At 43.7% G+C, this 15,677-nt stretch overlaps 1 protein-coding gene across 2 annotated transcripts in view; it reads left to right on the top strand.

Moving 5' to 3' along the window:
• Window positions 1-14,506, top strand: part of LOC100062745 (zinc finger protein 814) — a 100,756-nt gene extending 86,250 nt beyond the window's left edge. The window contains exons 1-3 of one of the 2 annotated variants that reach the window (XM_023651516.2): window positions 359-624; window positions 1,573-1,699; window positions 10,456-14,506. In XM_023651516.2, coding sequence (XP_023507284.1) covers window positions 592-624; window positions 1,573-1,699; window positions 10,456-13,283 — 2,988 coding nt within the window. In that variant the 5' untranslated portion in view covers window positions 359-591 and the 3' untranslated portion in view covers window positions 13,284-14,506. Of the gene's footprint in view, window positions 1-358; window positions 625-1,572; window positions 1,700-10,455 lie in introns of those variants that run through there. The other variant, XM_023651517.2, reaches the window with a different exon arrangement.
• Window positions 14,507-15,677: the final 1,171 nt, after the last annotated feature.

Below are 15,677 nucleotides of genomic sequence, written 5' to 3'. Positions count from 1 at the left end.
ATGGACTCATTTTATGTCTGAGTGACTCTACGGAATGATATGGCCATACAGACCAGTAGATTTGAGAGCATCTCAAATAATTTTATGCTCTGGGAGCAGGCTGAGTTTCACGAAAAATGAAATTATGTCTTTTCGCTGCACTTAAGGAGCAAAGTCTCTTCTTCCAGGTAGGAACACCACTTTTAAGCATCCCTCTGAGGGCTGCACAGCCAATGCTCTCTGGTTGCTCAGGATGGAAAACACTCTTCCCTGCGGCACTAGAGCTCTGCGAACTACATTACCCGAAGGAACTTGCGCAGAGTTGAGCCAATGAAAGATGAGGGTGAAAGCATTTCCGTGCCAATTCGACGAGTGAGGGAGGGACTTCCGGCCTCCTCGTCGTGGCGGCCATTTTGGTTGCTCTTGGGCCTATTCACCTGAACTGAGGGTCTGGAGCGAGAGTCGGGGCTGACGGGGCGGACGAGGAGGCGCAGTCCCCGTGGCCCAGGCGGCTCTGAGGCTCGGTGACGCCGCCTGGGGCCCCGGGCCACGGAGCGCCGCGCCCGGCGCCTCGTCTCCTGCCGCTCCCGATCCCGGCCGCCCCCAAGGCCGATGGCGGCGGACGCGCGGAGGGAGCCGGCTCAGGTGAGCGCTCGGCTCCGGCCCGCCCCGTCCGCAGCGCAGCCCGAGCTCCAGCCCGAGGGCGGGCGCTGCTCCCGGGCCTGCAGCCCAGGCCCCGGGGTCGGGCCGGGGAGGCCCTCGTGGGGCCTGTGGCTGTGGGCGGGGGCCGGGCTGCGGGCGAGGGTCCCGGGCCGAGGGTCCCGGGGTCCGCAGGGAACAGTGTGAGGAGGGGTCCCCCCTGGACTGGCAGGGGAGGGGCTGCTCCTTCAGTCCGAGGGCCCCGGAGCCGGGAGGGCTGTGACCAGAGAGGGACGCGGTGCGTGTTGGGGTTTCAAAAGTTCTCCAGGCGCTGCTCGGAGAGAACGGACGGGAAGGGGTGAGGAGGCCGGGGAGGCGCAGGGAGCGGAGTCCTGGTCCGAGGGCGCAGAGCTGGTGCTCCTGAGGGGCTGATGTTGAGAAGGATCAGAGGTGTAGAGGAGGCCTTCAGAGCAGCACTTGGGGATTTCCCTAAATGCAGAGCTGGGAGTGCAACTGTGGGCACTGAAGACGTGAGAGGTACAATCTACGGAATGACATGCACATTGACAGGAAGCGTGAGCCGATGGCCCTCGGGCCCTGGTATTGGAGACTGAAGGGCGAAGCACGAGCCCACGTTTGGCTGCGTCTTGGAGTCCAAGTCTAGAGTCTCCAGGGGAATTGACTGACAGGGTGGATGAGACCCTACAGGCCAGGACCAGAGCTTGGATGAGGTCTCTGTGCCCCGCTGCCTGATGTTTCTGAGGGCTGAACACAGTGAATAAAGGGACCCTGAGGATAGGGTGGGCCTCAGTGGCACCTGGCCTGGAATTCCTCTGAGGTGGGGAGCCGTGGGGGAGGATGAGTGTGTGGTGAGTGTGTGGTAAGTGTGTGGTGAGATGGATTGTGGGATCTCAGAGAGAGTGTTGATGGTTTCATCTGTCCCCGTCATTACAGGACAGTGTGACCTTTCACGATGTTGCTGTGTACTTCTCCCGGGGGGAATGGAGGCTCCTGGATGAGGCTCAGAGACGCCTGTACCTGGATGTGATGCTGGAGAACTTTGCGCTTTTATCCTCTCTGGGTAAGACTCTCACAGCCTCGCCAGTGAGCTGCACTAGGCTGTATTCCCTCCCCACAGCCCTTCTCAGTCATTTTTCTCATGGACCGTGGACACCGCTTGCTTCCCCAGCTTTCTGGGTGGTGCCGTGTTGCTAGGGCTGGGTGTGTGCACCGCCTTCTTCTCTCTCCTGCAGCCCCAGTACCTGCTGTACGGAGCCCTCTTAGGAAAGGCATCCAGGCTGGGAGTATTGCAGTGAGCTTCACGGATTCCACCGAGCTTGCCCTCTCTGGGTCATTGTTCCCAGATCCATATCACTTCTGTATCCCAGGCTTTGTTCCTTCTTTTCCCTTTCATTTCCTCATGGCTGCTTGTGCCAGGCATGTAGGCATTGTCATGGTCACTACTTATCTGAACCATGGGATGCTTTTCAGTGTCCTCCTGCATGGTTTGTAGTGTTTAGATCTGTTTTGTTTTGTTTTTTCAGCCTTGTAGATGTAAAATTGTATACCTTCATTCCTTGGCATTCTCGGGAGGATTGATTGATTCCAGGAGCCCCCGTTGATAGCAATATGTGAGCATGCTCAAGTCCCTTATATGAAATGGCATACTCTTTGCATATAACCTACGTACATCCTCCTGTATAGTTTAAATCATTTCTAGATTACTTGTAATGCCTAATACAATGTAAATGCTATGTCAGTAGTTGCCTACACATCACTTTATTCATGTCTGTTTAGCATAGTGCTTGGTGCATGGCAAATGCAAAGTTTGCTTTTTGGAACTTTCTGGAATTTTCTTTTTTCAAATTTTTTGACCCGTCTTTGGTTGAAACCATGGATGCAGAACCTGTAGGTATGGAGGGGACCTGTATATTAAAATGTACAAAATGATGGTTTGATATGTGTGTGCAATGTGAAATAATTGCTACAATGAAGTTAATTAAACATCCATCACCTCATAAAGTTACCTTATTATTATTATTGTATTTTTGCTAAGAATGCTTAAGATTTACTCTCAGTAAATTTCAAGCGTACAATACAGTATTATTAACTGTAGTCACAATGCTGTGCGTTACAGCCTCAGAACTTGTTCATCTTATAACTGAATGTTTGTACTTTTTGACCACCATCTTCCCCATTTCCCCCATGCCCTGGCTCTTGGCCTTCTACTCTGTGTTTCTGTGATTTTGATTTTTTTTTACATTCCGTCCACAGTGAACAAGGGTTCCTTTACTTACCTCTCATCCTCAATAACACTTGTTATCTCTGCTCTTTTTGATAGTATCCGTTTTATCAGGTGTGGGGTAACATCTCATTGTGGTTTTGATTTGTATTTTCCTGGTGATTAGTGAGGAAGAGCATTTTTTCATATACCTGCTGGCCATTCGTAGGTCTTCTTTCATTCAGTGTCTATTCAGGTCCTTTGCACATTTTTTAATCAGATTGTTCTTTTGCTGTTGAGCTCTGTGAGTACTTTTTATATTTTAGATAGTAACCCCTTATGAGATATGTTTACAAATGTTTTCTCCCTTTTTATTGTGTTGATTGCTTCCTTTGCTATGCAGAAGCCTTTTAGTTTGATGTAACTGGACTTCTTTATCTTTGCCTTTGCTGCCTGTGCTTTTGATGTCATATCCAAAAACTTGTTGCCAAAATCAGTATTAAGCATCTTTTTCTGTGTTTGTTTCAAGGAGTTTTATGTTTTCATGTTTTACATTTAAGTCTTCAATCCATTCTGAGTTAACTTTTGTGAGTGGTGTAAGGTAGGGCCCTGGTTTCAGGTTTTGTGCGTGTGCATATCCAGTTTTCTCAACAGCATTTATTGGAGAGACTTTCCTTTCCCCATTGTGTATTCTTGGCACCCTTGTCAAAGAGTAGTTGATCATGTATGCATGGGTTTATTTCTGGGCTCTGTGTTCTATTTCATAGATCTGTGTCTGTTTTTATTTCAGTGCCAGACTGTTTTGATTACTGTTCTTTTGTAATATAGTTTAAAATCTTGAAGTGTGATTCCTTTAACTTTGATCTTCTTGATCAAGATTGCTTTGGCTATTCGAGGTCACTTGTGGTAGAATTTTAGGATTCTTTTTCTATTTCTGATAAAAATGCCATTGGAATTTTGGTAGAGATTGCATTGACTTTCTAGGTTGCTTTGGGTAGCAGAGATATTTTAACGATGATAATTCTTCCAATCCAAGAACATAGAATATCCTTCTATTTATTTGTGTTTTTAGTTTCTTTCATCAGTGTGTTATAGTTTTCAGTGTACAGATCTTTTACCTCTTGGTTATATTTATTCCCAAGTATTGTATTGTTTGTAATGCTGTTGTAAGTGGGATTGATTTCTTAATTTCTTATTGATATTTTATTGTTAGTGTATAGACACAACTGATTTTTGTATATTGATTTTATGATCTGCAAATTTACTGAGTTCATTTATTCATTCTGACAGTTTTTTAGTGGAGTTTTTATGGTTTTCTTTATATAAAATCATATGATCTGCAAAAACAGATTTGCTTTCTTTTTTCTGATTTGGATACCTTTCATTTGTTTTTCTTGCCGTGTTGGTCTGGCTAGGACTTCCAGCACTAGTTTAAATAGCAGTGGTGAAGGCGAGTATCCTTGTCTTGTTCCTAATCTTAGAGGAAAAGCTTTTACCTTTTCACTGTTGAATATGTTGGTACCTGTTGTCTTATTACATATGGCCTTTTTGATATTGAGGTACATTCCTTCTACTCCTAATATTTTGAGAAGTTTTATCATGGAAGGATTCTGAATTTTGTCAAATGCTTTTTCTGCATTTATTGATGTGATCGAATGTTTTGCCGCATTCTGTTAATGTCATATAGCACATTTATGATTTGCTTGTGATGAACATCCTTTTGCATCCCAAGGATAAATCCCACTTGGTCACAGTTTATCATTCTTTTCATATCCTGTTGAATCGGGTTTCCTAGTATTTTGTTGAGTTTTTCTACATCTATGTTCATCAAGGATGTTGGCTTCTAATTTTCTTTTCTTGTAGTTTCCTTGTCTGGCTTTGGTATCAGGTTAGTGCTGGGCTCCTAAAATGAGTTTGGAAATGTTCCTTCATCTTCAAATTTTTGCGAGAGTCTGAGAAAAATTAATGTTAATGTTGATAGAATTCATCTGTGAATCTATTGTTGGTGGCCTTTTCTTTGTTGGGAAATTTTTGATTACTGATTCAATTTCCTTCCATATTATTGGTCTATTCAGATTTTCTATTTCTTCATGATTGAGTTGATAGCTTATGTGTTCTCTGTTTTTTCTGGGTTATCTAGTTTGTTGGCTTATAACAGTTGACAGTATTCTTATGATCCTTTCTGTTTTTGTGCTGTCAGTTATAATTGCTCCTTTATTTCTGAGTTAATTTATTTGAGTTTTCTCTCTGTTCTGAGTTAGTCTAGCTAGAGGTTTCTCAATTTTGCTTATCTTTTCAAAAAACTGGCTCTTATTGGGCCAGCCCAGTGGTGTAGCGGTTAAGTTCGCACGTTCTGCTTTGGCGGCCCAGGGTTCACCGGTTTGGATCCCTGGTGCAGGCATGGCACCACTTGGCAAGCCATGCTGTGGTAGACATCCCATATATAAAGTAGAGGAAGATCGGCACGGATGTTACCCCAAGGCCAGTCTTCCTCAGCAAAAAGAGAAGGAGTGGTGGCAGATGTTAGCTCAGGCTAATCTTCCTCAAAAAAAAAAGAAAGAAAAGAAAAACTGGCTCTTAGTATTGTTCATCTTTATTTTTTTTTAAAGATTGGCACCTGAGCTAACAACTGTTGCCAATCTTCTTTTTTTTGTTTCCTCTGCTCTTTCTCCCCAAATCTCCCAGAACATAGTTGCATATTTTAGTTGTGGGTCCTTCTAGTTCTTGCATGTGGGATGCCACCTCAGCATGGCCTGATGGGTGGTGCCACATCCGCGCCCAGGATCCGAACTGATGAAACTCTGGGCCACCCAAAGTGGAGCGCACAAACTTAACCACTTGGCCACGGCACCAGCCCCTCCATTGTTTTTATTGTTTCTTTTTATTTATTTCTGCTCTGATCTTTGTTTTGTTCTTTGTTCTGCTAACTTTGGTCTTAGTTTGTTCTTTTGCTACTTCCTCAAAGTGTAAAATGAGGTTATTTATTTCAGATCTTTCTTTTTTCTTAACGCCATCATTTATCACTTTAAATTGCTCTTAGAACTGATTTTGCTGATTTTGTATATTTTGTTTTAATTTTCGTTTGTCTAAAGGCATTTTTTATTTTCCTTGTGATTTTTCCTTTGACCAGTTGATTGGTCAGGAGTGTGTTGTTTAATGTCCACATATTTTTGAATTTTTCAGCTTTCATCTGTTACTGATTTCTAGTTTTATCTATTGTGTTAGGAAAAGATATTTGATATGATTTCAGTCTTTGAAATTTGTTAAGACTTGTTTGACATATATCATCTGTCCTGGAGAATATTCTGTGTGGACTTGAGAAAAGCGTGTATTCTGCTGTAGTAGGATGGAATGTTCTCTGGATGTCTGTTAGATCCATTTGGAGTAAAGTGTTTTTCAATTCAAATATATCCTTATTGATTTTCTATCTGGATATCCACCCATTGTTGAACGCAGGATATTGAAATTCCCTCTTAATATACCATTGCTATCTTTTCTGCCTTCAGATCTGGTTGTATTTGTTTCATGCTTAATTTAGATGCTCTGATGTGTGGTGCATATGTACATACAATTGTTACATCCTCTTGATAATTTGACTCCTTTATCATTATGTGATGACCTTCTTTGTCTCTTGTGACATTTTCTGACATAAAGTGTTTTATCTTGTAAGTATAGCTACCCCTGCTCTCTGGTTTCCATTTTTGTGGAGTATCTCTTTCAGTCCCTTCACTTTCAGCCTGTGTGTGTCCTGAAAGTTCAGATTACTCTATCTTAGGCAGGATATAGTTGGATCTTGGTTTTTTGTTTTTCTGTTGAGCCACTGTATGTTTTTGGATTGGAGAATTTTATTAGGACCTACTATTGCCATTTTGTTAAATATTGTCTGGCTGTTTTGTAGTTCCTTTCTTCCACTCCTGCTGTTTTCCTTTGTGATTCCCATGGTCGTATGCTTTTGTTCATTTCTCTTTGTCTTTTGTGTGTGTGATAGAGGTTTTTGCTTTGTGGTTACTGTGAGGCTTATATAATACATCTCATAGCGTTGTATCTTAAACTGATAAAAACTTAACTTTGATCACATGCAAAAACTCTACTCTTTAACTCCCCTCCAGACAAATTTTATGTTTTTCATGTCATAATTTACATCTTTTTATATTGTGGAACGATTAACAAATTACTGTGAGTATAGTTGTTTTTCATACTCTTTGTCTTGTATCCTCAATATTAGAGTTGAGTGATTAACACACTGTTAGACCATTAGAATATTCTGAATGTGACTATATACTTACTTTTACCACTGTATTTTGTATTTTCATGTTACTAATTACTGTACTTTCATTTCACCTTGAAGAACTCCGTTTAGCATGTCTTGGAGGGTAGATCAGGTGGTGATGGATTTGCTTGGCTTCTCTTGGTTTGGGAAAGTCTTTTTCTCTCCTTCATTTCTGAAGGGCAGCTTTGCTGGTAAAGTGTTCTTAGTTTGCAGTTTTTTTCTTTCAGCATTTAGAACATCATCCCACTCTCTCCCAGTATGCAGTATTTCAACTAAGAAAACCCTTCATATCCTTCTGAGGATTTCCTTGTATAAGATGAGTTTCTTTTCTCTTAGACTTTTCAAAAGTGTACTTCACTTGGTGAAGTCATCTTTGGATTGAATTTTTGGGGGCACTTCAGAGCATCATATGCCTGAATGTCCATTTCTCACCCCAGATTTGCTTCCTCCCTCTCTTCTTCTCAGGCTCCCATAATGCAAATACTGTTTTGTTTTATGATGTCCCGTAATTCATGTAGGGTTTCTTCCCTCTTTAGTTCTTTGATCTTTTTTCTTCTTGAAATCACTGGAAATTTCACAAGACCTGTCTTCAGTTTCAGATTCATGCTTTTGATTGATCAAGTTGACTGTTGCTGCTCTCTCTTGCATGTTTTTTAATTTTTTAAAGATTGGCACCTGAGCTAACATCTGTTGCCAATCTTTTTTTCCACCCTTTTCTTTCCCCTAAAGCCCCCCAGTACGTAGCTGTATATTCTAGTTGCAGGTCCTTCTGGTTGTGCTCTGTAGGATGCGGCCTCAGCGTGGCTTGATGAACGGTGCCATGTCTGTGCCCAGGATCCAAACTGGTGAAACCCTGGGCCACTGAAGTGGAGTGCACCAACTTAACCACTTGGCCATAGGGCTGGCCCTTCTATTGCATTTTTTCATTCATTATAGTCTTCAGCACCATCATTTCTGTTTGGTTCTTTTATACATTTTCTATTGAAAATCTTATTTTGTTTGCATGTTGTTTTCTTTATATCGTTGAGTTATATATTTCTGTTTTCTTGTAGCTCACTGAGCTTCCTTAAAATTATTTTGAACTCTTTGACAGTTCATAAATCTGCATTTTTTAAGTGGGTTTTTAAGTTTTAAGCATTTTTAAGCATTTTTGCATTTTTAAGTGAGTGATAAATTATTGTGTACCTTTGGGGTGTCATGTTTTCTGGATTTCTGTATTTCTTGTAGCCTCATTTTGATGTCTGTACATTTCATGGGGCAGTCCCTTCTTCCAGACTTTACGGAAAGGTTTTGGTGGGGAAGCTCTTCACATGTGTGCCATCTTGCGGGGGTGTGGTAGTTCCTACTACAAGATGGCCCAGCAGCTTAGTGTCTGCACAGCTGAGGTCACCTGAGGTCAGCATCAGCAAAGATTGCAGGGTCCTCAACAGCTAAGGCTCTGGGTGTCCACAGCAGTGGCGAATGCTGCTGGGGACCTCCTGATCTCTTTCTCCCATAGAAAATAATTTGACTGAGGAGTTCCCTGTTGATGCCACGTCTGGCTCTTGGATGCCTTCATGGTGGTGGTGGCATTGGTCTCTGATGTGCAGGCACCTGTGGTGCAGATATGAATCTGGGTTCTAGGATGTGAACAGACATGGAACAATAGCAGTTCTAGGGTCCCAGATGCTGAATAGCCCTGAGTGGCAATGACGTCACTGTGTAAGATACAGTCACACACTGAGCAGTGAGGGAGCTGGTGAACACAGAGAAACAGTGTCTCTGGGGTCTGAGAAGCTGGCTCGCGCACAGCAGCCATGGCCCTGATGCCTGAGGTGCAGCACTCGGGTGACAACCATGGAGTCAGTTTATGGAGTCTGGGCAACCATGGAGCACTTGTGGCTCTGTGGTGTCTGGGATATGTGCACTGTTGAGAGGGGTGGCAGTCTTGGTCCTGGAATGAAGCAATAGCTCCTCCTTTCACAAGGGGACAACTCAGCAAATTATTCTCTGGCAAGTCTCCCATGGCGATAGCTATTGGTTACCTTAGTGTGAAAGCTGCCAGTGTCCTCTGCAGAGCAGGCAGCTGGGGTCCACATCTGTAAACACTTGGCCGCCTCTGCTCTGCACTCTGTGGTGGTCACAGCTGTAGCGGGGACTGTTGAGGTTCTCTGCAGCAGAGGCTGCTGGGGTCCTCTGCAGAGCAGGCTATTGGGGATCATGATGTTATCGGTCTTTTGACTGATACACACAGCCCCTACCCTTCTTATTTCCTGGTCGTTTCTAGGTGTCTTCAGTAAGTCACTGTCTCCAGTGATCTTTTTTGTATGGTTATTCTCCTTTTTAGGTTCCACTGTGTTGCTGTGGTATCTTAATTGGGCTTTTGAGCCCCCAAGGGCCAGTTTCAACCACACATAGCTGTCTAGTTGTTTCTTGTTCATGGCAAAGGCTGGTTTCCTCCTCCAGCTCACTGAGATCACTCACTTAGATCTCTTTTCTGTGGTCTGTTGTAGGCTTAGTTGCTCTTAAACAGTGCAGACCGTTCACCTCTCCTGTCACTTGCTTAGAACTTGTATCCTCTATGTCCCATGTAGTTGCCCAACTAAGGTTTGGGGAGAAGACTTCTTTGTGCATCACAGGATGGATGTGAGTCCAGCTTGGCAGAGTATGCTTAGAGGGGGCCTGGCCCTGGTGAGTGGCAACTGAGGAGGATGTGACATCAGGTCCATTTTCACATCATAGCAGGAGCCTGTTCATCCAGATTTGGTGCCATTGCCAGTGGCCACACCCCATTTCCACCTTTCCTTCCCTATATTGACACTTTGTTGACTTGTCAGGTCTACTAGATGTCATTTCCTGGGTGATTTCCAGCCCAGGGATAATCTTCACCTCTCTGAACTTCACATCAGACCCGTTTCTCTCAACTCTCCTTCTGCAGTGCTCTCTACCAGTGGCCCTCACGTGTTGAGCTGTGAGGTGTGAAGATATCCTTAAATTGACCTTGAGTAGCTGCAAATCTCTTGTGATTGGATTTTCATTGGCTTGGCTGCACCTTCTGCTGAGCCTCACGTCAGCAGCAGAAAAGGTCCTGCAGGAAACTGGGCAGAGAACAAGGTGTAGATGCTGCTTCTCTTTCTTACGTCATACCCTAACTTTGTATCCTTCCCCTGCTGAGATCTCCATCACTTTGTGATCTTAGAGGCCTGGTGAGGCACAGCAACCAGCTGTCCCTTCATCTGGATTCCAACTCCCTTGTCTTGAAAAGCATCCCATAGATTCACCGTGAGATGAGACAGATGCTCGTTTGTGCTGGGGTTGCCCCTCCCTGTGGTCATCATGTACTTCACCAGGGTTTCTTTGCCTTCAGGTTGCTGCTGTGGAGCAGAGGGTCTGGAGGCTCCCTTTGAACAGAGCATTTCTGTAGAAGTTCCACTTGCCAGGACTCCCGAGGCAGCTCCATCTTCTCAGAAGACCCACCCCTGTGAGATGTGTGGTCCAGTCTTGAGAGACATTTTCCACGTGGCTGAGGAGCAGGGAACACAACACAACCTGAAACCATTGAATTGTGGAGCTTGTGTGAAACAGTTTTACATCAGTGCAAAGTTTCAACATGACCAGGCACAGCATATGGGAGAGAAACCATTCAGATGCAGTGTGGACATGGCCTCAATTGTGAAGAGCAGCAGATTCCATGTGTCAAGGAATCCCTTTCCCTGGGGGGAGGTTGGGAAGGACTTCCTGGCCATCTTGGGATATCTCCAACAAGAGGTCACTCACACCAGGGAGAAGCCAAAGAAACTCACCCAGTGTGTGGCCACTTTACCAAACAGAAGAAGGCGTTACATCTGGGGAGAATGCAGGAAAGACTTCAACCCCAAACACACGTTTGTTCAGGATCAAGGTGTCCAAATGGGAAGACAGTGTTTTGAGTGCCATGAATGTGGGAAAACATTCAGGTACAAATCCTCATTTGTTGTGCACCAGAGAGTCCACACTGGGGAAAGGCTTCATGTGTGTGGAGAATGTGGCAAATCTTTTAGGCGAAGCTCAACCCTCAGTCAACATCAAAGAATTCATACTGGGGTAAGACCATGCAAGTGTAGCAAATGTGGGAAATCCTTAAGCCACCAATCTGTCCTTGTTCATCCCCAAAGATGTCAAAATGGAGAAAACAGTTACATGTGCAGTGAGTGCGCAAAATCTTTTACCCATAGCTCGGTGTTCATTCAACACACGGGAGTTCGAATTGGAGAGAGGCCTTATAAATGTAGTGACTGTGCGAAATCTTTTACCTCTAGTTCTGCCCTCAGTTATCATCAGAGATCTCACACAGGAGAAAGGCCTTATAAGTGCAGTGAATGTGGGAAATCTTTTATCTCTAGGTCTGACCTCCGTTATCATCAGAGAGTTCATTCTGGAGAAAGGCCTCACGAGTGCAGTGAATGTGGGAAATCTTTTATTACTCGTACTGCTCTCCGTTATCATCACAGAGTTCACACTGGAGAAAGGCCTTTTGAGTGTAGTGAATGTGGGAAGTCCTTTACCCGAAGAAATAACCTCATTATACACCTAAGAGTTCACTCAGGAGAAAGGCCTTATGAATGCACTGAATGTGGGAAATCTTTTACCTTTAGCTCCAGCCTTCGTTATCATCACAGAGTTCACACAGGAGAAAGACCTTATGAGTGCAGTGAATGTGGGAAATCTTTTAATGATAGGTGGACACTCATTCGACACCGGAGAATTCACACTGGGGAAAAACCTTATGTGTGCACTCAGTGTGGGAAATCTTTTACCTGTAGCTCCACCCTCCAGTATCATCAGCGTGGTCACCTTGGAGAAAGGCCTTATGGGTGCACTGAATGTGGGAAATCTTTTACCACCAGCTCTGCCCTCCATTATCATCAGAGAGCCCACACAGGAGAAAGGCCTTATGAGTGCAGTGAATGTGGGAAATCTTTTATCTCTAAGTCTGACCTCCATTATCATCAGAGAGTTCATTCTGGAGAAAGGCCTTATGAGTGTAGTGAATGTGGGAAATCCTTTATCCGAAGAAATAACCTCACTTTACACCAGAGAGTTCACACAGGAGAAAGGCCTTTTACGTGCAGTGATTGTGGAAAATCTTTTAACAATAGATGGACACTCATGCAACACCAGAGAGTTCACACAGGAGAAAAGCCTTATGTGTGCAGTGAATGTGGGAAATCTTTTACCTGTAGCTCTACTCTCTGTTATCATCAGAGAGCTCATGCGGGAAAAAGGCCTTACAAATGCAGTGAATGTGGGAAATCTTTTACTTCTAGTTCCACCCTTCGTTATCATCAGAGAGTTCACACAGGAGATAGGCCATATGAGTGCAGTGAATGTGGGAAATCTTTTACCTCTAGCTCAGGCCTCCGTTATCATCACAGAGTTCACACTGGAGAAAGACCCTATGAGTGCAGCGAATGTGGGAAAACCTTTAAGGACAGGTCACAATTCAATAAACACCAGAGAGCTCACACTGGAGAAAGGCCTTATGAGTGTAATGAATGTGGGAAATCCTTTAGCCAAAAATCTTCCCTCTCAATACACCAGAAAATTCATAATAAAGAAAGATCTTATGAGTGCGGTGAATGTGGGAAATCTTTTACCTCTATCTCAGGTCTTGCTTATCATCAGAGAGTTCACTCGGGAGAAAGGCCTTATGAGTGCAGTGAATGTGGGAAATCTTTTACTAACAGCTCAATACTGATTCGACACCAGAGAGTTCACACAGGAGAAAGGCCTTATGTGTGCAGTGAATGTGGGAAATCTTTTACAAGTAGCGCCACCCTCTCTTATCATCTGAGAGTTCATGCAGGAAAAAGGCCTTATGAATGCAGTGAGTGTGGGAAATCTTTTACTTCTAGTTCTACCCTCCGTTATCATCAGCGAGTTCACACAGGAGATAGGCCTTATGAGTGCACTGAATGTGGGAAATCTTTTATCTCTAGCTCCAAACTCCGCTATCATCAGAGAGTTCACACAGGAGAAAGACCTTACGAGTGTAGTGAATGTGGAAAATCCTTTAGGGATAGTTCTCAATTCAGTCAACATCGGAGAGGTCACACTGGAGAAAGGCCGTATGAGTGCAGTGAATGTGGGAAATTTTTTATGCGAAAATCTACCCTTTCTCAACATCGGAGAGTTCACACTAGAGAAAGGCCTTAGATGGGCAGAGAACGTGCAGTTTCCTTTTCAGTGGAATGACACCAGTGCAAACTCTGAGGAACCATCTGTTGGAATTGATTCTCATACATCTGAACATGCACACTGGGGAGATTTCCTCTAAGTTTCAGTTGTGTGGGAAGTTTGTGTAAATATATGGCCATTTCTAACCTGTCCAAGGCTCTTTCTAGGTTTGTGTCACTCCTGGTTTCTGTGGTTGAAACCATTTCACTTCTACCACCTGGCAGGTCCACACAGTGTGTCTTGTCAGTTACTACCCCAGTGTGCTCAAGGAAGCTGACCTCTGTTCTCCCATGTGTTAGAGGAAGTTAGGAATAGTCTGAGCCCTCAGGGGTCAGCTTTCCCTCTGCCTTGACTGCCTTCCACATGGACCTGAGTCAGTGTTGGTGCAGAGAATGACTACCTTTTTCAGGGACGTGTGGTCTCACATGATCCTTGTGATGATTTTTTTCCAGCTTCCAAGTCACAAACTCAAGTACTGCCTGCTGCATGTTGCTTTGTCTTGTACAATATCGAAGGCCTTATAGTTTAAGTCCTCCTTAATCTTACATGTTTTATTTACTGTGGGGTAGTTTGTAAACAGATTTTGCCTTTACAAGCATGAAGGGGTGAACAACTTTTTAGGTGTCTCAAACTTAGTGTGCCTGAGGAGAGACAATGTGATGGCAGAAAATAACTTGTCAGTTTTAACCAAATTTCTATTGCTCCCACAGGCTCCCAGAAAAGACTGCAGTGTTTTCTGGTTCTCATATGAGGCCTGAATGCTGTGATTCAGGAGGCTCAGTGATGACCCTGAGGAAAGGGTTGGTGTGAGAACCTCAAGTGAGTCTGAGGGCAGCATGAACTTTTTCCCTTCCTCACAGGAGGTCTCACCAGACGTCAGCACTGTGGAGGGGATATCTTCCCCATCCACAAAGAGCCGTGTGGCCTGATGTCCACAGTTCGTTGGGTGAGAGTCTCTGGTTGTAAGACTATTGGGTCCAGGAGAAACTATAATTGGTAGAGAAACACTGGCTTAACAGGGAGTGGAGGAGACTGCAGCCAGCTGGATGGAATGTGCCTCTTCTGAAAATGCATCCAGAAGTGGTTCTGTGTTGGTGACTATGTGGCATCAGTTTGTACACCTATCTTGGAAGCTCCAGGCAAGTTTATCTTGTGTAGCTGAAGTCACTGTCCAAGAATGTAATAAAAATTGTTGAAAAGTTTTTTGGATTTTTGTAGCTTCTCAGCGATGTTCACCTCAAGGTCATTACTAGACAGGTGGGAAAACAGAGAAAATGGGGATTTGTAGTCCACAGATGTGGCTCTTGTGACCGAGGCAGCATTCCTGTTGACTCAGGTGGAAATGTACTTCATAGCTCCCCATATTTGTCATTGAGGGAAAGCTGACCCCCAGAGGGCATGAGGAGACAATTGGACTCAGTACAATGTTGTGAAACCTTTTTTCCAAAAAGATGCACATAAGGACTTTCTCTTCAGTGATTTTTTTTTTTTCCTGTGCTGAGGAAGGTTTGCCCTGAGCTAACATCTGCTCCAGTCTTCCTCTATTTTGTATGTGGGTCACTGCCACAGCACAGCTGAGGAGTGGTATAGGTCTGTGCCGAGGGTCTGAACCCATGAACCCGGGCCACTGAAGTGGAGTGTGCAGGACTTAACTACTATGCCATGGGGCCAGCCCCTCCTGAGCCAGTTTTTAAAATAGTAGTCAGATATAATTTGCTTGTACTAAATTGCATGTATTTAAAGTGTATAGTTTCATAAGTTTTGACATAGGTGTAAACCTCTGAAACTATCATCATAGTCATGATAATTACCTATGTGTCTTGGTATATTACCCTCACATCCTGTCATAATTTCTCCTTGCCCTTCTCACCTCTCCAGCTACCCATCCATTTACTTTCCTTACAATAGATACTTTTGCATTTTCTCGAATTTTATATGACTGGAATCATAAACTTTATTTTTTTTTCTGATTGGCTTTTCATAAGTGTTTCATAATTTGAGATTCTTCAATGATAGATTAGTAATTCACGTTTTTTGAGTAATATTATCTTTGGATATACCACTGTTCATCCATTCATCTTTTTATGGTCATTTAGGTTATTTCTTTATTTTGGCTATTGAAAATAAAGCTGTTAGAAACATTTGTGTCAGTTCTTTATATGATGAATGTTTATCTTTTGTCAGTAATGTAGAGTACAGTGTCTGAGTCACAGGGTAGATGAATTTTTTTTTTTTTTTTTTGAGGAACATTAGCCCTGAGCTAACTACTTCCAATCTTCCTCTTTTTTGCTGAGGAAGACTTGCCCTGAGCTAACATCCATGCCCATCTTTTTCTACTTTACACATGGGATGCCCACTGCAGCATGGCTTTTT

This window comes from Equus caballus, chromosome 10 (genome assembly GCF_041296265.1).
Source record: "Equus caballus isolate H_3958 breed thoroughbred chromosome 10, TB-T2T, whole genome shotgun sequence".
NCBI lineage: Eukaryota > Metazoa > Chordata > Mammalia > Perissodactyla > Equidae > Equus > Equus caballus.
The sequence above is the reverse complement of the archived record's forward strand: the minus strand, read 5'-3'. Positions and strand labels throughout refer to the sequence as shown.